Source organism: Vigna unguiculata, chromosome 1, assembly GCF_037176805.1.
Source record: "Vigna unguiculata cultivar grain cowpea cultivar isolate G323 ecotype 2 chromosome 1, ASM3717680v1, whole genome shotgun sequence".
Taxonomy (NCBI): domain Eukaryota; kingdom Viridiplantae; phylum Streptophyta; class Magnoliopsida; order Fabales; family Fabaceae; genus Vigna; species Vigna unguiculata.
The window spans coordinates 35,864,650-35,887,297 of record NC_140792.1 but is presented as its reverse complement, the minus strand read 5'-3'; the positions used below and the strand labels follow the sequence as shown (position 1 = coordinate 35,887,297).

At 33.7% G+C, this 22,648-nt stretch overlaps 4 protein-coding genes across 4 annotated transcripts; 2 read left to right on the top strand and 2 right to left on the bottom strand.

Moving 5' to 3' along the window:
* Positions 1-137: 137 nt before the first annotated feature.
* LOC146888917 (transcription termination factor MTERF8, chloroplastic-like) lies at positions 138-905 on the top strand. Its single transcript, XM_085666714.1, has one exon. It carries the CDS (start codon positions 138-140, stop codon positions 903-905), a length of 768 nt encoding a protein of 255 aa, XP_085522840.1.
* A 2,729-nt stretch (positions 906-3,634) lies between these two features.
* Positions 3,635-7,121, bottom strand: LOC114172012 (elongation factor Tu, mitochondrial-like). The gene is made up of 10 exons (XM_085666709.1): positions 6,935-7,121; positions 6,703-6,785; positions 6,534-6,626; positions 6,374-6,448; positions 5,825-5,929; positions 5,631-5,721; positions 5,304-5,509; positions 4,469-4,552; positions 3,753-4,100; positions 3,635-3,700 (listed from the first exon to the last, which is right to left on the bottom strand). Exons 1-10 carry the CDS (start codon positions 7,071-7,073, stop codon positions 3,635-3,637), a joined length of 1,290 nt encoding a protein of 429 aa, XP_085522835.1. The 5' UTR covers positions 7,074-7,121.
* A 4,267-nt stretch (positions 7,122-11,388) lies between these two features.
* On the top strand, positions 11,389-12,522 carry LOC146888916 (uncharacterized). Its single transcript, XM_085672198.1, has one exon. The coding sequence runs from the start codon at positions 11,389-11,391 to the stop codon at positions 12,520-12,522; it is 1,134 nt and encodes a 377-aa protein (XP_085528324.1).
* Positions 12,523-15,305: 2,783 nt separating this feature from the next.
* Positions 15,306-18,744, bottom strand: LOC146888915 (elongation factor Tu, mitochondrial-like). Its single transcript, XM_085666708.1, has 9 exons — positions 18,563-18,744; positions 18,374-18,449; positions 18,205-18,297; positions 18,045-18,119; positions 17,496-17,600; positions 17,302-17,392; positions 16,975-17,180; positions 16,140-16,223; positions 15,306-15,371 (listed from the first exon to the last, which is right to left on the bottom strand). Exons 1-9 carry the CDS (start codon positions 18,742-18,744, stop codon positions 15,306-15,308), a joined length of 978 nt encoding a protein of 325 aa, XP_085522834.1.
* Between the last annotated feature and the right edge of the window lie 3,904 nt (positions 18,745-22,648).

The following is a 22,648-nucleotide window of genomic DNA, read 5'->3' as shown; positions in this document are numbered from 1 at the left end:
CAATCAATTCTCTTATCAGTCTATGACATTCTTCCTCTCTTTCTCAACCAAAAGTCGTTGCCTACACTTCAACGAAACCACTTCAATAATTGATTACCTGAATTCCGACTTGCAGTTCTCCAGAACCCAATCCCTTTATGTCTCCAAACGTGTTTCAGGGTGCAGATTCCCTCAAAACCCAAAGCCAGATTCTCTCCCTGATTCGTCAAAGACCCCAGATACTGTTTACAAACGTTGAGAAAATCTTGAGACCCAAAATTCAGCTCTTTCAGATGTCTGGGTTCCAGGGTTACGAGTTATGCAGCTTCATTTCAAAGAATCCCTCCATTTTGACTCATAGCTTGAAGAAAACATTGGTCCCCTCAGTTGAAGCTATTAGGAAAATTGTCTACGACCAGAAAGATTTTATTCTTGTTTTGCACAGATGTGGCTGGATACTCCCAAAGTACAAAAGAATTATGGAGAATGTCGTCTTCTTGGAGAGTTGTGGCATTCTTGGGACTCATCTTTCATTGCTACTCAAACTTCATCCAAGGCTTTTCTTTGCACAGCGGTCTACTATTGAAAACAATGTTTCTCGAGCTGTAGACTTGGGTTTCCGTGAAAATTCAAGAATGCTTGTCCATGCAATTCATACATTAAGTTGTTTGAGCGATAAAACATTTGAGAGAAAGTTGAAACTAATTAATTGTTTTGGTTTTTCGAAGGATGAGGGCCTGCAAATGTTCAAGAGAACCCCGACTTTGTTTAGAACATCAGAGAAGAAGTTGAAAGTTGGAATGAAATTCTTCTTGCATACAGTTAAGCTGCCCAAGTCAGTCCTTATTCACCAGCCTAAGATTTTAATGTACAGCATGGAGGATCGCGTGCTTCCTCGATATAAAGTCTTCCAACTGTTGAAATAAAAAAATCTCTGCAAGAAAGTCCCCAGTTATATTCATGTGTTGTGCTTGTCTGAGGAGATGTTCTTGGACAAGTATATATCACAGTTCAGAGAAAATGCAGAGGAGTTATTAGTAGCATACAAGGGTCATTATCTGGAGGCATAACCATACCTTCAATTCTGTTTTTTCACTCTTCCACAGGGTTCTAATACTGAAATTATTTAGATAGTGTTGTGCATAACCATGGAATGTCTCATTGTAGTAATGAAGATGGCTCGTTTATTGTATCTGTTTATTGATTATGCATCTTTCTTTCCCATGGTAATTTGGTGGTCATAAGAACCTTGGAAGATCCACACGAAAATAAGCAATCCACTTTGACTGCTCCTTTAAAGAGGTATGCAGAGTATACTTTTCTTGATCTTGTTGACTTGTTCCCCAACTGGGATATGCTCCAACGTTGAATTGTAAAATTAGCCTGTATTCATCTTCGAGCACCCTTATTTAGCTTTTAAATCGCTGAGCATTAATTAGACTGTTTCTATGTTGTGAATTATGTAAGTTAATTTGATTAGTCAAATTTGTATGTGCCTCAGTAGGATTGATATCGAGTTTCCTTTTACTCCCTTCCACCTTCTACTATTAAGAGAGAAAAAATCAAGAAGAACGTGGGTTGCATTAGTAAATCTTAGGTGGTACTTGAAAGTTGAAACCATTGAGACATTATTATGCTGCTTTATTGTCAACGTTTAAGACTGCTTTTTTTTAATGGCTTTTCAATGAGGGACTAAAGGTATGCATCACTGCTTTCACTTGTTTATCACTGGAATATATTTGGTAGTATTTGAACTAAGCTAAAAAATGCCAAAATATAATCCCTTCAACTGTAGCTGCAACAAATCTTCTTACAATAGACAACATATGTGTATAAGGACACACATTAAAAGAAATAATTATCTATTTATTTTAAAAATCAAATAATTTTAAAAATAATCTTTAGAAATACATACCGTGGGTTAAATCGATTCAATATAGAATTCGAGCATTTTAGAGATTTGTATGAAGATTTTAAATTTAAAAAACTAATAATACTATTTACGAACTAAAATAATAATTTATTAGATATTAAAGGTTAGAGTTGAAATATATTTTTATTTTTACGGTAAATTAGTTTAATAATAAATCAAATGAATAAAATAATTATTCAGAGAAGTAATACTTTAAACATAGTATATTCTTTAATAATTTATTAAATGACCAACTAATTATAAATTCTAAAATTATAAATTTAATATAATAATAAAACAAAAAAAAAATATTACTTCTCTAAATATAGGGAGCCCATTAACTATAATACAGTAACATTCGCAAGAAATTTTTTTTCTTCTAGTCTTTAAAATACGCCATTTCAAAGTATAGTTTATTGTTAACTCTACTTGGTTACATAGTGAACTAATTTTCAAGTCTTTTATTAATGGTGGTAAATTCAAAACCCCATTACCATTATGAAAAACCAGATAAGTTCTTGCATGTGATTGTTAGGTGTAATAAAGTAGTTTCGAACCTTAGTGTAGTCAAAGTTCTCTCTAATAACAACCGTCCCACCTTAAAAAAACACTTACGGGAATCAGAAAAGCTGGTCCAGTATTTTGAATTTGAGTCAAAATAACTGGTTCTAGAAGTGTCAAGTTTGGTACATAATGGTTTGTTTTCTAAAAGATGGTGGTAGTGACATAAATCAGCGGTGGAACCGGGAAGAGTAAATGGTATAAGAAAGAAGAAATCTTTGGCGTGAGTTGAAAATTAGAACTTTGTTTCTTTCGAGCTGCATGACTTGGACTCGCTTTCCCCCCCTCTCTTTCTGTCTTTTGTGAAAGAACATGACAACGTTAAACTATCTATTAACTGAGATAAATGTGGAAGCAATACTCAACCAGCAACGTTAGATTGAGATAAATTTAACTACGGTTGATACACTACACCATGAACATGCAAAAATAAAATTCCAGAAACATATTCGTTTTAATGTTTGGTATGGTAGGAGCCACTTACATTCTGGCTCTCTGATCGTAATTTAAAATTCAACAAGTGCGATGAGTTGTTTAATTTCCACATAAAGACACACGAATAATAATTACCCATAACCACATAAGCATCTTATATATATGGGAATGACGTGATTCTTGCAAGCTGCAACTGAAACTTTTGTTTATTTCGCCAATTCTGAAGAAGGGTCCTCTTGGAATCTGATACCATCTAGCTGCTCCATGGAAAACTCTCATGTTTGTGAGGGTGGGAGAGGAAGATACTGATTTTTGATGAAAGAGATAAATGTTTATGTTTATTTTTTTTGCTTTTTATTATGATAATAACAGATAATTAAAACAGCAGTATACAATACTAACCATAGAATTATCAAGTACTTAAAGAAAATCTCTTCCTTTTATTTTATTTCCTTGAGAAGATTAGGACTAAGCCGTCAACTTTGGCCATGGTTCAATGTTACTGTATATACATCAGTACTTGGTTGTTTTGGAGTTTGACACCATTATATTCCGTGGAAAATTAGAAAAAGCTCTTCTTAATCGCTGTTCAGAATCTTAACTGGATAGCTCCTACGAAAAACAATTAGTCCTCATACACATACCTATTCAAAACATGTCACTATTTCTTTCTTATTTTAGTTCATAATCTTCCATTTACACCCTCATAACACACTATAAAACAAGTTACACCAACTCAACTTATAATCATTTGAGCTTAACCAAGTTTGTCGAGAAACCATATACCTTGCATCGAACACTTTTCAAACCAACCTGCATCATGGAACAAGAACTCATCATGTTCAAAGGTTCATGGAAAGGCAACAAGAGTTGCTTCAAGTGAAGTTGGATATGATCCAAGGATGAGGTGGCGTGCTGCTAATCCAGCAGTAGAGACCACACGCGCTTGGAAGGGACAACATGGTCGTGCGGCGAACTCAGATAACACCTCACTTGATAACGATGAAACTTTCAACAGTTTCATTCGATGTGCCAAGGGTAAACTTAGAACCGTGTCCCACATCGGTCGGGAGCAGAGCAACGTTACACCTGTACCACTACGAGATGATGACGAGGCTAATGCTAGGGATAACCTAAACGACCAGTTTTCGAATTTTATCAAGAGTTCGAAGAAGAAGTTGAGAAGTACATCAAGCATGAGGAAGCATGGTTCCTTCAACAGACGGTGACCATTGATAAACCAGGGAACCTCATAGAGAGTGATTTGACATGTGGGTCCATCCAATATTCTGTTATATATACTGCATGAAAATAAGATCCTAAGCCATGCAAGCATTATTATACTTTACATTTTTTTCTATTTCAAGCACAGTAAATGTGAAATGTTTATTTGGGGGGAATAATTTCGACTGGTTTATTGTTTGTTTGTAAGAAATTAATATAAATTGATGTTTTGTCTTTAATGAAAGGTTTCTGATTAATCTGTAGTGTTTTTATTGAAAGAATAATTAATATCAGTTTATTAACAGGAAGGATCAGAGGGCAGCTATATATAGGAAATGACTCAATGAACATACATACCTGCATTAGACCCAACACCTCTACTTCTTCACCGACTTTAATGACGCCTTGTTCAACACGGCCAGTGGCAACTGTTCCACGTCCCTTCATCACAAATGAAAAATATAAAGCAGCTGAAATGATGGAAACCATTGCCCCCATATTTATTTATGTCCATACAATCCAATATATGTAATGAAACAAATGCAGATTTTGAGAGAACTAAGTGTTGAAAATAGAAATTTTGATATTCTCTTTAAGGAAAAAAAAACAATTATATGAGACAACAGTTTTTAAAGCACTATGTTAAGATTTAAATTACCACTGCGTCATATCATTACAAAGAGCAAGGCCGTAACAAATGCTACCTCCTTTCCTTTTTTATTCTTCAAAAACCCTAGACCGAATTAAGAATTTGAAATTTAAGATTTTGAAAGTTTATCCTTCACCTAACTAGAGATTTAGAAGAACAAGAAAGAATTTGTTAAAGTGACCACAGTTACAAAGATGACCGATATTATAAACATCTATTCCACATATGCTCCAGTGTTCATAATCCCATCTGCTTATGATGTTAAGCACATCAATAATTGCTGTAGTTTGAGTGAACTGAAGGAGCATATAAGGAATTTAAAGCAATTTTAACGTAAACAGAATAGTAATAAATAGTACTTCTTAAACAGTGGCGTTACCTAAACGGTGTTTATACTGGAGCAGATGGAAAGTGATAGAACATGATAAAAACACAAGACCTACATTACAAATTGTAACAATTTTATAACTGAGGCCATCTTTACTTCAATGAATCTGCTTGCTTCAAAAATTAACCCAAAAAATAAAGTTCAGGTCCTTTTACCTGAATTGAGAACACATCTTCAATTGGCATTAGGAAGGGCTTGTCAAGTTGGCGAACAGGGTCAGGAATGTATGCATCTACAGCATCCATTAATTTTAGAATGGCCTGTCTTCCAATCTCGTCATTTGTACCCTGTAAAGCAAACAACGCTGAACCTCTAATGATCGGGATTTCATCCCCAGGGAACTTGTAGAAGCTCAGTAGCTCTGCAAAAAACATTATCATAAAAACACATTTTAGCAAACACAAAGATTACAGAAACTTAAGCAGGTTTATTCATTTTGTGAGCATGGACAAGAGAAGAGAAGCCTTAGAGAAACACCCTACCACGTAACTCCATTTCTACAAGCTCTAACAACTCTGGATCATCAACAACATCAACTTTATTTAGAAAGCAAACAAGAGATGGCACACCAACCTGCATAATACATTTAAAGATAAAATATGTCAATCTAGAAGTAAGGAGAAAGGTGTAGACGTTCTAGGTATATATATACAAACCACATCAGTAGAATACCTACTTGGCGAGCAAGAAGAATGTGCTCCTTGGTTTGAGGCATTGGTCCATCAGGTGCAGATACAACAAGTATACCACCATCCATTTGCGTAGCTCCCGTAATCATATTCTGAAAAAAAAACAACAGACAATTATAAAGCATACAGTGAACAAGAATTAATTTGTTATTTAAACTAAATAAAACCATTAGATAAACCATCTAGTAAGTACATCAAGGCAAGCTGGAATGCTAAACCCACCAGCATTCATGGAAAATAGGAATCTGACAAATGCAGTTGTTGCCAATATACAGTGTAATCAATACCTATAAAATATATTTTGTTACAAACTAAACTACTTCCAAATTCCTAGCATAAATTTTCCATCTCATTTTGAAAAGAAGGTCAGGCTACACAAGCACCAAAATATGCTAAATTCCACAATTAACTATTATACAAGGTAAAATTGCTTAAATTTGTTCGCCACAACTTAACCACCCAGCTTCCGTTAGGCAATTGATAACTCCAATAAAAAAAACATTCTTAGAGAAACTAAACCAAATTCGAAAGCTTACTTTAACATAATCCGCGTGTCCAGGGCAGTCCACATGCGCATAATGTCGTTTTGCAGTCTCATACTCCACATGAGCCTGAAAACCGAAATATAGAGCAAGCATACATATCAACAGAAAACAACACAATCGATTTCAAGACCAAAAGAGTGCGATTCCATACCGTTGCAATGGTGATTCCTCTCTTCTTCTCTTCAGGAGCCTTGTCAACTTCATCAAAGGCCACAGCCTTAGCCTTCCCTTCATCCGCAAGCACCTGATCAAACCTAATTGAGTAATAAACACCAAAACATCCACCTCAACACACATTTAAACAAAGAGTGAATCAAGACCTTGGTGATTGCCGCAGTTAGCGTGGTCTTCCCATGATCCACGTGTCCAATAGTTCTGACATTAACGTGAGGCTTCTTGCAAAGTCAAACAATAAGATGAACAAAACAAGTAAAAGACATACTAATAACGATTACTGTTACTTGTATATTTTAAATTTTGCGACAAAAAAGAGAAAGCGAGAGTGTTACGTTCTGGTGAAAGTTGCCATGGATCTCCACCATGGATTGGAATTGAAAGAATAGAAGGAGGTGGAGATGGAGTCACTGGGAGTAGAGAGAGGAGAACGAGATACGGAAGAGTGGATTTGAGAGGCTAAGGGGAAGAGGCGGCGAGAAGTGGAAGAGGAGTGTCTGAGAAGAAGAGTGGCCATTGAAGAAGTGATGAGGAGAATGAAAAGCCCTAACTATGGAGTGCAGAGGCGAGGGTTTTAGGAGAAGGAAGACAAAAGCGAAGAGCAGTGAGTGCGAAGAGCGAGGGTTTTAGAATGGGCGCCCGACACCGACCTGTCATATTCGTGCGGCCCAATTCGAGCACTCTCATAATGTTTCGGAGCACATACATACTTCTTTTTTTCTGTTACAAATGTTTTTTTCTTCTTGCTCCGACAGAAAATATTTGAAGTGATTTTTATCTTATTGACTTAATTTAAAGTTTTAGATAAATGAATTAATTCGTGTCTGGTTTAACTTATTTAGTTAAATGGTATCTTTTGGTAAATTTTAGGTATATTTTATGAGAAATAATTCTGTTCGAGGTAGAAAAAATTATATATTAGGACAGGGTTATTCTGGTTCAAAAATTGACCATTTTTCTCTTTATTTTATTTTTTTTATGAAAATGCATTAACTTGTGATAAGTATAAATAAAATGAATAAATAAATTAAAAGATAATTTATGTAATATAGGTTTTACTTGTTTGTTTAGTATAGATGCTTTATATTCAACTTTTTTCATTTTGAGTCAACTCTAATTTTCTTTTCTTATTTTTTAAACGAATGTATAGATAGGAGTTTTATACTTTTAGTCGGTATTTCCTCTTTTGAATTTTTAAACGAATGTATATAATTGTTTCTTTGCTTAAAATCATTTACTTTTGTCGATGAAATCATATAAAATAGTTACGTATTGTTGCTCTTTTGTAAGCAATAAAATATTTTCGATTTTAATGTTGTGATACTTTTCAATTAAATTTGTTTTTTAAGAAACTTTTAAAGGACAATGTTCTCTTTGCATCTTTTACTCCTTATCAATCTTTATTAGTATACTTTGACTTCAATTGAAGGGAGCCTAATGGTTGATTGGATGATTCAATTTCTATTTTAAACTCTCCATTGGTTGATGGAAATATCATGGTGAAAGAAAAAAGAAAAATTTAATGATGGGAAGTTGCTTGATGATGGACAATCTCTATCTTGTACTTCTAAGATTTAGTTTTAGACATGTTCCTACAAAACTTAAGTGCTCATATTTTTGCACTATTATTTTGGTAGACTTCAAGATTTAATAATTTATAATATTTTTGTTGATGTTAATTTTTATTGTATATTTTCTTATCATACATATTAATATGTATGATACAAAAAATATGTAATAAATATCAATATCAACAAAAATATTATAAGTTATTAAATTACAAATTAAAACTTGATATAATGTATCAACTTATATTGAACTATGGATTATTTATAATATTATATATTAGAAAAAATGGTTAAAATTGAATTCCGATATATATATATATATATATATATATATTAATAAATAAATAAAGGTTAAAGCTTCTAACTAGAACCTTGATCATGCAAAAAATTGTGTTAGGTGTACAAACATATTTAATATTTATTTTATATAACTTAAATCTATATTTACCTGTATTTTTCTATTATATTTTCTTTTTTCCTTTTAATTTACAAAATTATTATCTCGTTTTAATATGATTTTTATTTTATATGATGGTGAAAATAACTATTCTTGTTTTTGTTTTTTGTGTATAGCTTTTTGTTCTCGATTCATTTGAACATATACTTTGCTGGTTGGATTTGTTATTTTGAGCCAATTCCTTCGAGAAATTGACTTTCATACGAATCTTTGAAAACATGAAACAAATTAAAAGTAGAAAACAATTTATAAAATGTAATAGTTTTGCTTCGTATTGTTAATCACTTTGACTATACATTTAAATTTAGCACGACAGTGAATTGAAATTAATATTATCATTTTTAAAAACACTTTATGAACAATATTGATATAGTACAATTCGGTTAAAATAGTATAGTCCAAATTAAAATTAATATAGTTTGATTCAAAAGTGTAATTAGAAAAAATGTTTGGTTCATAACAGTTGGTTCATATCGTTGTTCGGTTCACTAAATTCAGTTTAGTTTGTTAGAATAAAAGACAATTCAATTCAATTTGTTTGAATAAAATTAACGAAAATTTGTATGAATTAAACATAAAATATGTGACAATAATACTGACTTTGTATGTGGTAATGACACTTGCTTGACATATGACACTGCCATGTGTCATAATGTTGACTTGGATGTGAACAATTTTTTAAAATTTTTTAAAAAATTTAAAAAATAAAAAAAATCACGAAATGACACATGATTGTCGTTGTTCACTTTTGGTTAACAATTTAAATGTCGTCACAAAAAATAATCAAATTGATCATAATTTATACAAATTAATATTTTTTTAACTTAAAAAAATAAAATGATATTTTAACACAAAAAAAGTCACATCAGATTATAAGAGAAAATTGTCAAAATATCATTGTCCTTCATAAAAATATGACCAAATCGAAGAAAGAGAAACGAAACTTGGGACAAATGATGTCTTTAAGAATAAAAAAAATAATATTCTCTTCCCCCGACCTCTTCACCTTTTATCTACAACTTCCCTCTTTTCTTCAGAATTTGCTCATTCCTCGTGCTCATTGGAAGGTGTTGCGCTTTCCTATCACACAAAGGTGTTGTCTTCTTCCGGTGAAGTGTGGGCTGGCTTACGTTTGTGTGATGTCCGAAATTACCCATATCCTCGATTAATCCGGTTGGGCTGAATCCAGCCAAACCCGAATGTTGCTTAGCTCTAGGTGCAGAGCTGAACTTAGGGTTTTGTTGTTTGTTCCTTGGTCTTCTATCAATCCAACACATTTGATCCTTGCATAAACTTGGAAAGCTTAATAATTTAGGAGACAAACATGCTAGTTTATGAAAGCATAAATACAATGTAGGCATACACAAACTTAAACATAAAACATAAACCACAAAAGTGACTAACTCCTAATAAAGCAAATATTATTAAAAAAGTAAAACACCCATGTCACATCATAAAAATAAATAATTATAAATATATTTAAATAATGGTTTAACACATCTCAAGACATCTAATGCATCATCAATATTCTTTGGACAACAATATAAATAATATTAACTACTAAGAATATTTTGTTGTAACGACTAAACATTGATAATGAAGTATGTCAAACAACAAACCCATCTTATTCATCTTTGGATTGATTTATCATCAACCAAAACAAAACCTTCTAATTATCACATTTTACCATCACATGTATGTAATCTGGCCAAATATTAATTTTCTTTTGGAACAACCAATATTCGCATGATATACATAAACACTGATGTTTAACATTTTTCACTAACTATGATCATTAACTGCAAAAAGTATTAAACTTGAATATTTTGTTAACTTCTTGATTTAATTTACTCACAAAAAATATTAAACTACCAAAACATTGAATATTTTATTTATACTGAAACTAAATATTTATAGGTATTTATTTTAATACAAAAATTTTATCAGGTTTTTATCTTCTTCCACGCGCATGAACTAACCCCTAAACGGAATCTCTGCCGGCACACTTTAGAGCAAACCACAGCCATTGACGGCCAAAAAAAGGGCCTGGAAAATCAAATTGCCGCTTGCGAAGCCGCCGTCCCGAACCAGATCGCCGCCGTCGCGAGCCACCTACGCAAACACAACCAGATCGGTGTTGCGAGCCACCTCCGCTGCGACGAAACCAGAGCCAGCAGATGTCTCACGAAACCAGGCTGCCACAACGAACCACCACACGTTGACGAAGCCACGCGTTGCAGAACCACTGCGAATCAGATCGACGACGAGGGCACTTTCTGACGCGAAATCCCCATCACTGCGGCGCCGGCCACCACGCAGCCACCTGCGACGAAAAAAGCTGCCCGGAGAAGACGCGAAACCAGACGCGAACACACCTACATTGCGAGAATCCTCCACCTCCGTTCCAAACAGAACCGCAGGCCACCGTGACAGAAATCGATGTCGATTGCGCCAATGCGACAGCCACCACGGTACCTGCAAAAAACCAGACCAGACAGACCCCCGCGAAGCAACCCACCGTCGACGAGAACGCAACTTCAAGAAAGGGTTCAGTCTTCTTCATCGTGATTTGGCCGTGCTCAATGAAGAAGAAGGGTTTGAAATCCAAGCGAGAGACGAAAGGTTAAAGAAATTGGGGATTTAGGGTTCTTTGAAACCCTTGAGAATCAGATTTGGGGATTATCTTGATTAGGGCTGCCAACGTTTGGTGACTTCAAATTCGAAATAGACAACCTAAAAAATACGTTGTTTTTTGGTTGATTCTAAACAAAGCATTCATTCATCTACTATCTACCATCACAGAACTAATGCAGTCTCTCAAGTCACACCATGCTGTTTCATCTTCTCTTTTCAATCATGTCTCTTATCAGTCTATGACATTCTTCCTCTCTTTCTCAACCAAAAGTCGTTGCCTACACTTCAACGAAACCACTTCAATAATTGATTACCTGAATTCCGACTTGCAGTTCTCCAGAACCCAATCCCTTTATGTCTCCAAACGTGTTTCAGGGTTCAGATTCCCTCAAAACCCCTTATTAGTGCTCACTTTCTTCAAACAAATAGGCTTTTCCCAAAGCCAGATTCTCTCCCTGATTCGTCAAAGACCCCAGATACTGTTTACAAACGTTGAGAAAATCTTGAGACCCAAAATTCAGCTCTTTCAGATGTCTGGATTCCAGGGTTACGAGTTATGCAGCTTCATTTCAAAGAATCCCTCCATTTTGACTCATAGCTTGAAGAAAACATTGGTCCCCTCAGTTGAAGCTATTAGGAAAATTGTCTACGACCAGAAAGATTTTATTCTTGTTTTGCACAGATGTGGCTGGATACTCCCAAAGTACAAAAGAATTATGGAGAATGTCGTCTTCTTGGAGAGTTGTGGCATTCTTTGGACTCATCTTTCATTGCTACTCAAACTTCATCCAAGGCTTTTCGTTGCACAGCGGTCTACTATTGAAAACAATGTTTCTCGAGCTGTAGACTTGGGTTTCCGTGAAAATTCAAGAATGCTTGTCCATGCAATTCATACATTAAGTTGTTTGAGCGATAAAACATTTGAGAGAAAGTTGAAACTAATTAATTGTTTTGGTTTTTCGAAGGATGAGGGCCTGCAAATGTTCAAGAGAACCCCGACTTTGTTTAGAACATTAGAGAAGAAGTTGAAAGTTGGAATGAAATTCTTCTTGCATACAGTTATGCTGCCCAAGTCAGTCCTTATTCACCAGCCTAAGATTTTAATGTACAGCATGGAGGATCGCGTGCTTCCTCGATATAAAGTCTTCCAACTGTTGAAATCAAAAAATCTCTGCAAGAAAGTCCCCAGTTATATTCATGTGTTGTGCTTGTCTGAGGAGATGTTCTTGGACAAGTATATATCACAGTTCAGAGAAAATGCAGAGGAGTTATTAGTAGCATACAAGGGTCATTATCTGGAGGCATAACCATACCTTCAATTCTGTTTTTTCACTCTTCCGCAGGGTTCTAATACTGAAATTATTTAGATAGTGTTGTGCATAACCATGGAATGTCTCATTGTAGTAATGAAGATGGCTCGTTTATTGTATCTGTTTATTGATTATGCATCTTTCTTTCCCATGGTAATTTGGTGGTCATAAGAACCTTGGAAGATCCACACGAAAATAAGCAATCCACTTTGACTGCTCCTTTAAAGAGGTATGCAGAGTATACTTTTCTTGATCTTGTTGACTTGTTCCCCAACTGGGATATGCTCCAACGTTGAATTGTAAAATTAGCCTGTATTCATCTTCGAGCACCCTTGTTTAGCTTTTAAATCGCTGAGCATTAATTAGTCAAATTTGTATGTGCCTCAGTAGGATTGATATCGAGTTTCCTTTTACTCCCTTCCACCTTCTACTATTAAGAGAGAAAAAATCAAGAAGAACGTGGGTTGCATTAGTAAATCTTAGGTGGTACTTGAAAGTTGAAACCATTGAGACATTATTATGCTGCTTTATTGTCAACGTTTAAGACTGCTTTTTTTTAATGGCTTTTCAATGAGGGACTAAAGGTATGCATCACTGCTTTCACTTGTTTATCACTGGAATATATTTGGTAGTATTTGAACTAAGCTAAAAAATGCCAAAATATAATCCCTTCAACTGCAGCTGCAACAAATCTTCTTACAATCTCTTTCACTTACAAGATGGACCATTCTTTGCTGTGACAGTTTCATCTTGTCACCTTGCAGTGGCCCTCCAGCCCCGTCTTATGATGTCCTGACTCAATAGCTAAACCTGAAAACAATCAAAGAAGAGTTCATATTTTGTATATTAATTCTGATGCATTATCTTTGAAGGTCCGTCTCATGATATTTTGTATCACTCTTCTGCAGGGTTGTTATATTATAATAGATAAATATTACAATAGACAACATATGTGTATAAGGACACACATTAAAAGAAATAATTATCTATTTATTTTAAAAATCAAATAATTTTAAAAATAATCTTTAGAAATACATACCGTGGGTTAAATCGATTCAATATAGAATTCGAGCATTTTAGAGATTTGTATGAAGATTTTAAATTTAAAAAACTAATAATACTATTTACGAACTAAAATAATAATTTATTAGATATTAAAGGTTAGAGTTGAAATATATTTTTATTTTTACGGTAAATCAGTTTAATAATAAATCAAATGAATAAAATAATTATTCAGAGAAGTAATACTTTAAACATAATATATTCTTTAATAATTTATTAAATGACCAACTAATTATAAATTCTAAAATTATAAATTTAATATAATAATAAAACAAATAAAAAAATATTACTTCTCTAAATATAGGGAGCCCATTAACTATAATACAGTAACATTCGCAAGAAATTTTTTTTCTTCTAGTCTCTAAAATACGCCATTTCAAAGTATAGTTTATTGTTAACTCTACTTGGTTACATAGTGAACTAATTTTCAAGTCTTTTATTAATGGTGGTAAATTCAAAACCCCATTACCATTATGAAAAAGCAGATAAGTTCTTGCATGTGATTGTTAGGTGTAATAAAGTAGTTTCGAACCTTAGTGTAGTCAAAGTTCTCTCTAATAACAACCGTCCCACCTTAAAAAAACACTTACGGGAATCAGAAAAGCTGGTCCAGTATTTTGAATTTGAGTCAAAATAACTGGTTCTAGAAGTGTCAAGTTTGGTACATAATGGTTTGTTTTCTAAAAGATGGTGGTAGTGACATAAATCAGCGGTGGAACCGGGAAGAGTAAATGGTATAAGAAAGAAGAAATCTTTGGCGTGAGTTGAAAATTAGAACTTTGTTTCTTTCGAGCTGCATGACTTGGACTCGCTTTCCCCCCCTCTCTTTCTGTCTTTTGTGAAAGAACATGACAACGTTAAACTATCTATTAACTGAGATAAATGTGGAAGCAATACTCAACCAGCAACGTTAGATTGAGATAAATTTAACTACGGTTGATACACTACACCATGAACATGCAAAAATAAAATTCCAGAAACATATTCGTTTTAATGTTTGGTATGGTAGGAGCCACTTACATTCTGGCTCTCTGATCGTAATTTAAAATTCAACAAGTGCGATGAGTTGTTTAATTTCCACATAAAGACACACGAATAATAATTACCCATAACCACATAAGCATCTTATATATATGGGAATGACGTGATTCTTGCAAGCTGCAACTGAAACTTTTGTTTATTTCGCCAATTCTGAAGAAGGGTCCTCTTGGAATCTGATACCATCTAGCTGCTCCATGGAAAACTCTCATGTTTGTAAGGGTGGGAGAGAAAGATACTGATTTTTGATGAAAGAGATAAATGTTAATGTTTATTTTTTTTGCTTTTTATTATGATAATAACAGATAATTAAAACAGCAGTATACAATACTAACCATAGAATTATCAAGTACTTAAAGAAAATCTCTTCCTTTTATTTTATTTCCTTGAGAAGATTAGGACTAAGCCGTCAACTTTGGCCATGGTTCAATGTTACTGTATATACATCAGTACTTGGTTGTTTTGGAGTTTGACACCATTATATTCCGTGGAAAATTAGAAAAAGCTCTTCTTAATCGCTGTTCAGAATCTTAACTGGATAGCTCCTACGAAAAACAATTAGTCCTCATACACATACCTATTCAAAACATGTCACTATTTCTTTCTTATTTTAGTTCATAATCTTCCATTTACACCCTCATAACACACTATAAAACAAGTTACACTAACTCAACTTATAATCATTTGAGCTTAACCAAGTTTGTCGAGAAACCATATACCTTGCATCGAACACTTTTCAAACCAACCTGCATCATGGAACAGGAACTCATCATGTTCAAAGGTTCATGGAAAGGCAACAAGAGTTGCTTCAAGTGAAGCTGGATATGATCCAAGGATGAGGTGGCGTGCTGCTAATCCAGCAGTAGAGACCACACGCGCTTGGAAGGGACAACATGGTCGTGCGGCGAACTCAGATAACACCTCACTTGATAACGATGAAACTTTCAACAATTTCATTCGACGTGCCAAGGGTAAACTTAGAACCGTGTCCCACATCGGTCGGGAGCAGAGCAACGTTACACCTGTACCACTACGAGATGATGACGAGGCTAATGCTAGGGATAACCTAAGCGACCAGTTTTCGAATTTTATCAAGAGTTCGAAGAAGAAGTTGAGAAGTACATCAAGCATGAGGAAGCATGGTTCCTTCAACAGACGGTGACCATTGATAAACCAGGGAACCTCAAAGAGAGTGATTTGACATGTGGGTCCATCCAATATTCTGTTATATATACTGCATGAAAATAAGATCCTAAGCCATGCAAGCATTATTATACTTTACATTTTTTTCTATTTCAAGCACAGTAAATGTGAAATGTTTATTTGGGGGGAATAATTTCGACTGGTTTATTGTTTGTTTGTAAGAAATTAATATACATTGATGTTTTGTCTTTAATGAAAGGTTTCTGATTAATCTGTAGTGTTTTTATTGAAAGAATAATTAATATCAGTTTATTAACAGGAAGGATCAGAGGGCAGCTATATATAGGAAATGACTCAATGAACATACATACCTGCATTAGACCCAACACCTCTACTTCTTCACCGACTTTAATGACGCCTTGTTCAACACGGCCAGTGGCAACTGTTCCACGTCCCTTCATCACAAATGAAAAATATAAAGCAGCTGAAATGATGGAAACCATTGCCCCCATATTTATTTATGTCCATACAATCCAATATATGTAATGAAACAAATGCAGATTTTGAGAGAACTAAGTGTTGAAAATAGAAATTTTGATATTCTCTTTAAGGGAATAAAAACAATTATATGAGACAACAGTTTTTAAAGCACTATGTTAAGATTTAAATTACCACTGCGTCATATCATTACAAAGAGCAAGGCCGTAACAAATGCTACCTCCTTTCCTTTTTTATTCTTCAAAAACCCTAGACCGAATTAAGAATTTGAAATTTAAGATTTTGAAATTTTATCCTTCACCTAACTAGAGATTTAGAAGAACAAGAAAGAATTTGTTAAAGTGACCATAGTTACAAAGATGACCGGTATTATAAACATCTATTCCACATATGCTCCAGTGTTCATAATCCCATCTGCTTATGATGTTAAGCACATCAATAATTGCTGTAGTTTGAGTGAACTGAAGGAGCATATAAGGAATTTAAAGCAATTTTAACGTAAACAGAATAGTAATAAATAGTACTTCTTAAACAGTGTCGTTACCTAAACGGTGTTTATACTGGAGCAGATGGAAAGTGATAGAACATGATAAAAACACAAGACTTACAATACAAATTGTAACAATTTTATAACTGAGGCCATCTTTACTTCAATGAATCTGCTTTCTTCAAAAATTAACCCAAAAAATAAAGTTCAGGTCCTTTTACCTGAATTGAGAACTCATCTTCAATTGGCATTAGGAAGGGCTTGTCAAGTTGGCGAACAGGGTCAGGAATGTATGCATCTACAACATCCATTAATTTTAGAATGGCCTGTCTTCCAATCTCGTCATTTGTACCCTGTAAAGCAGACAACGCTGAACCTCTAATGATCAGGATTTCATCCCCAGGGAACTTGTGGAAGCTCAGTAGCTCTGCAAAAAACATTATCATAAAAACATATTTTAGCAAACACAAAGATTACAGAAACTTAAGCAGGTTTATTCATTTTCTGAGCATGGACAAGAGAAGAGAAGCCTTAGAGAAACACCCTACCACGTAACTCCATTTCTACAAGCTCTAACAACTCTGGATCATCAACAGCATCAACTTTATTTAGAAAGCAAACAAGAGATGGCACACCAACCTGCATAATACATTTAACGATAAAATATGTCAATCTAGAAGTAAGGAGAAAGGTGTAGACGTTCTAGGTATATATATACAAACCACATCAGTAGAATACCTACTTGGCGAGCAAGAAGAATGTGCTCCTTGGTTTGAGGCATTGGTCCATCAGGTGCAGATACAACAAGTATACCACCATCCATCTGGGCAGCTCCCGTAATTATATTCTGAAAAAAAAAACAGACAATTATAAAGCATACAGTGAACAAGAATTAATTTGTTATTTAAACTAAATAAAACCATTAGATAAACCATCTAGTAAGTACATCAAGGCAAGCTGGAATGCTAAACCCACCAGCATTCATGGAAAATAGGAATCTGACAAATGCAGTTGTTGCCAATATACAGTGTAATCAATACCTATAAAATATATTTTGTTACAAACTAATCTACTTCCAAATTCCTAGCATAAATTTTCCATCTCATTTTGAAAAGAAGGTCAGGCTACACAAGCACTAAAATATGCTAAATTCCACAATTAACTATTATACAAGGTAAAATTGCTTAAATTTGTTCGCCACAACTTAGCCACCCAGCTTCCGTTAGGCAATTGATAACTCCAATAAAAAAAAAACATTCTTAGAGAAACTAAACCAAATTTGAAAGCTTACTTTAACATAATCCGCGTGTCCAGGGCAGTCCACATGCGCATAATGTCGTTTTGCAGTCTCATACTCCACATGAGCCTGAAAACCGAAATATAGAGCAAGCATACATATCAAAAGAAAACAACACAATCGATTGCAAGACCAAAAGAGTGCGATTCCATACCGTTGCAATGGTGATTCCTCTCTTCTTCTCTTCAGGAGCCTTGTCAATTTCATCAAAGGCCACAGCCTTAGCCTTCCCTTCATCCGCAAGCACCTGATCAAACCTAATTGAGTAATAAACACCAAAACATCCACCTCAACACACATTTAAACAAAGAGTGAATCAAGACCTTGGTGATTGCCGCAGTTAGCGTGGTCTTCCCATGATCCACGTGTCCAATAGTTCCGACATTAACGTGAGGCTTCCTGCAAAGTCAAACAATAAGATGAACAAAACACGTAAAAGACATACTAATAACGATTACTGTTACTTGTATATTTTAAATTTTGCGACGAAAAAGAGAAAGCGAGAGTGTTACGTTCTGGTGAAAGTTGCCATGGATCTCCACCATGGATTGGAATTGAAAGAATAGAAGGAGGTGGAGGTGGAGTCATTGGGAGTAGAGAGAGGAGAACGAGATACGGAAGAGTGGATTTGAGAGGCTAAGGGGAAGAGGCGGCGAGAAGTGGAAGAGGAGTGTCTGAGAAGAAGAGTGGCCATTGAAGAAGTGATGAGGAGAATGAAAATCCCTAACTATGGAGTACAGAGGCGAGGGTTTTAGGCGAAGGAAGACAAAAGCGAAGAGCAGTGAGTGCGAAGAGCGAGGGTTTTAGAATGGGCGCCCGACACCGACCCGTCATATTCGTGCGGCCCAATTCGAGCACTCTCATAATGTTTCAGAGCACATACATACTTCTTTTTTTCTGTTACAAATGTTTTTTTCTTCTTGCTCCGACAGAAAATATTTGAAGTGATTTTTATCTTATTGACTTAATTTAAAGTTTTAGATAAATGAATTAATTCGTGTCTGGTTTAACTTATTTAGTTAAATGGTATCTTTTGGTAAATTTTAGGTATATTTTATGAGAAATAATTCTGTTCGAGGTAGAAAAAATTATATATTAGGACAGGGTTATTCTGGTTCAAAAACTGACCATTTTTCTCTTTATTTTATTTTTTTTATGAAAATGCATTAACTTGTGATAAGTATAAATAAAATGAATAAATAAATTAAAAGATAATTTATGTAATATAGGTTTTACTTGTTTGTTTAGTATAGATGCTTTATATTCAACTTTTTTCATTTTGAGTCAACTCTAATTTTCTTTTCTTATTTTTTAAACGAATGTATAGATAGGAGTTTTATACTTTTAGTCGGTATTTCCTCTTTTGAATTTTTAAACGAATGTATATAATTGTTTCTTTGCTTAAAATCATTTACTTTTGTCGATGAAATCATATAAAATAGTTACGTATTGTTGCTCTTTTGTAAGCAATAAAATATTTTCGATTTTAATGTTGTGATACTTTTCAATTAAATTTGTTTTTTAAGAAACTTTTAAAGGACAATGTTCTCTTTGCATCTTTTACTCCTTATCAATCTTTATTAGTATACTTTGACTTCAATTGAAGGGAGCCTAATGGTTGATTGGATGATTCAATTTCTATTTTAAACTCTCCATTGGTTGATGGAAATATCATGGTGAAAGAAAAAAGAAAAATTTAATGATGGGAAGTTGCTTGATGATGGACAATCTCTATCTTGTACTTCTAAGATTAAGTTTTAGACATGTTCCTACAAAACTGAAGTGCTCATATTTTTGCACTATTATTTTGGTAGACTTCAAGATTTAATAATTTATAATATTTTTGTTGATGTTAATTTTTATTGTATATTTTCTTATCATACATATTAATATGTATGATACAAAAAATATGTAATAAATATCAATATCAACAAAAATATTATAAGTTATTAAATTACAAATTAAAACTTGATATAATGTATCAACTTATATTGAACTATGGATTATTTATAATATTATATATTAGAAAAAATGGTTAAAATTGAATTCGGATATATATATATATATATATATATATATATATATATATATTAATAAATAAATAAAGGTTAAAGCTTCTAACTAGAACCTTGATCATGCAAAAAATTGTGTTAGGTGTACAAACATATTTAATATTTATTTTATATAACTTAAATCTATATTTACCTGTATTTTTCTATTATATTTTCTTTTTTCCTTTTAATTTACAAAATTATTATCTCGTTTTAATATGATTTTTATTTTATATGATGGTGAAAATAACTATTCTTGTTTTTGTTTTTTGTGTATAGCTTTTTGTTCTCGATTCATTTGAACATATACTTTGCTGGTTGGATTTGTTATTTTGAGCCAATTCCTTCGAGAAATTGACTTTCATACGAATCTTTGAAAACATGAAACAAATTAAAAGTAGAAAACAATTTATAAAATGTAATAGTTTTGCTTCGTATTGTTAATCACTTTGACTATACATTTAAATTTAGCACGACAGTGAATTGAAATTAATATTATCATTTTTAAAAACACTTTATGAACAATATTGATATAGTACAATTCGGTTAAAATAGTATAGTCCAAATTAAAATTAATATAGTTTGATTCAAAAGTGTAATTAGAAAAAATGTTTGGTTCATAACAGTTGGTTCATATCGTTGTTCGGTTCACTAAATTCAGTTTAGTTTGTTAGAATAAAAGACAATTCAATTCAATTTGTTTGAATAAAATTAACGAAAATTTGTATGAATTAAACATAAAATATGTGACAATAATACTGACTTTGTATGTGGTAATGACACTTGCTTGACATATGACACTGCCATGTGTCATAATGTTGACTTGGATGTGAACAATTTTTTAAAATTTTTTAAAAAATTTAAAAAATAAAAAAAATCACGAAATGACACATGATTGTCGTTGTTCACTTTTGGTTAACAATTTAAATGTCGTCACAAAAAATAATCAAATTGATCATAATTTATACAAATTAATATTTTTTTAACTTAAAAAAATAAAATGATATTTTAACACAAAAAAAGTCACATCAGATTATAAGAGAAAATTGTCAAAATATCATTGTCCTTCATAAAAATATGACCAAATCGAAGAAAGAGAAACGAAACTTGGGACAAATGATGTCTTTAAGAATAAAAAAAATAATATTCTCTTCCCCCGACCTCTTCACCTTTTATCTACAACTTCCCTCTTTTCTTCAGAATTTGCTCATTCCTCGTGCTCATTGGAAGGTGTTGCGCTTTCCTATCACACAAAGGTGTTGTCTTCTTCCGGTGAAGTGTGGGCTGGCTTACGTTTGTGTGATGTCCGAAATTACCCATATCCTCGATTAATCCGGTTGGGCTGAATCCAGCCAAACCCGAATGTTGCTTAGCTCTAGGTGCAGAGCTGAACTTAGGGTTTTGTTGTTTGTTCCTTGGTCTTCTATCAATCCAACACATTTGATCCTTGCATAAACTTGGAAAGCTTAATAATTTAGGAGACAAACATGCTAGTTTATGAAAGCATAAATACAATGTAGGCATACACAAACTTAAACATAAAACATAAACCACAAAAGTGACTAACTCCTAATAAAGCAAATATTATTAAAAAAGTAAAACACCCATGTCATATCATAAAAATAAATAATTATAAATATATTTAAATAATGGTTTAACACATCTCAAGACATCTAATGCATCATCAATATTCTTTGGACAACAATATAAATAATATTAACTACTAAGAATATTTTGTTGTAACGACTAAACATTGATAATGAAGTATGTCAAACAACAAACCCATCTTATTCATCTTTGGATTGATTTATCATCAACCAAAACAAAACCTTCTAATTATCACATTTTACCATCACATGTATGTAATCTGGCCAAATATTAATTTTCTTTTGGAACAACCAATATTCGCATGATATACATAAACACTGATGTTTAACATTTTTCACTAACTATGATCATTAACTGCAAAAAGTATTAAACTTGAATATTTTGTTAACTTCTTGATTTAATTTACTCACAAAAAATATTAAACTACCAAAACATTGAATATTTTATTTATACTGAAACTAAATATTTATAGGTATTTATTTTAATACAAAAATTTTATCAGGTTTTTATCTTCTCCCATGCGCATGAACTAACCCCTAAACGGAATCTCTGCCGGCACACTTTAGAGCAAACCACAGCCATTGACGGCCAAAAAAAGGGCCTGGAAAATCAAATTGCCGCTTGCGAAGCCGCCGTCCCGAACCAGATCGCCGCCGTCGCGAGCCACCTACGCAAACACAACCAGATCGGTGTTGCGAGCCACCTCCGCTGCGACGAAACCAGAGCCAGCAGATGTCTCACGAAACCAGGCTGCCACAACGAACCACCACACGTTGACGAAGCCACGCGTTGCAGAACCACTGCGAATCAGATCGACGACGAGGGCACTTTCTGACGCGAATCCCCATCACTGCGGCGCCGACCACCACGCAGCCACCTGCGACGAAAAAAGCTGCCCGGAGAAGACGCGAAACCAGACGCGAACACACCTACATTGCG

Bases quoted from the DNA above. Each gene is read 5' to 3' on its own strand.
- LOC146888917 (XM_085666714.1), top strand. From the start codon at position 138: ATGTCTCCAAACGTGTTTCAGGGTGCAGATTCCCTCAAAACCCAAAGC.
- LOC114172012 (XM_085666709.1), bottom strand. From the start codon at position 7,073: ATGGCCACTCTTCTTCTCAGACACTCCTCTTCCACTTCTCGCCGCCTC. The intron at 6,627-6,702 runs GTCTTGATTCAC...AGGTTTGATCAG, and splicing joins TAACTGCGGCAATCACCAAG to GTGCTTGCGGATGAAGGGAA. The intron at 5,930-6,373 runs GTAAGCTTTCGA...TTTTTTTTTCAG, and splicing joins GACACGCGGATTATGTTAAA to AATATGATTACGGGAGCTAC.
- LOC146888916 (XM_085672198.1), top strand. From the start codon at position 11,389: ATGCAGTCTCTCAAGTCACACCATGCTGTTTCATCTTCTCTTTTCAAT.
- LOC146888915 (XM_085666708.1), bottom strand. From the start codon at position 18,744: ATGGCCACTCTTCTTCTCAGACACTCCTCTTCCACTTCTCGCCGCCTC. The intron at 17,601-18,044 runs GTAAGCTTTCAA...TTTTTTTTTCAG, and splicing joins GACACGCGGATTATGTTAAA to AATATAATTACGGGAGCTGC. The intron at 17,181-17,301 runs GTAGGGTGTTTC...TGTTTTTTGCAG, and splicing joins TGTAGAAATGGAGTTACGTG to AGCTACTGAGCTTCCACAAG.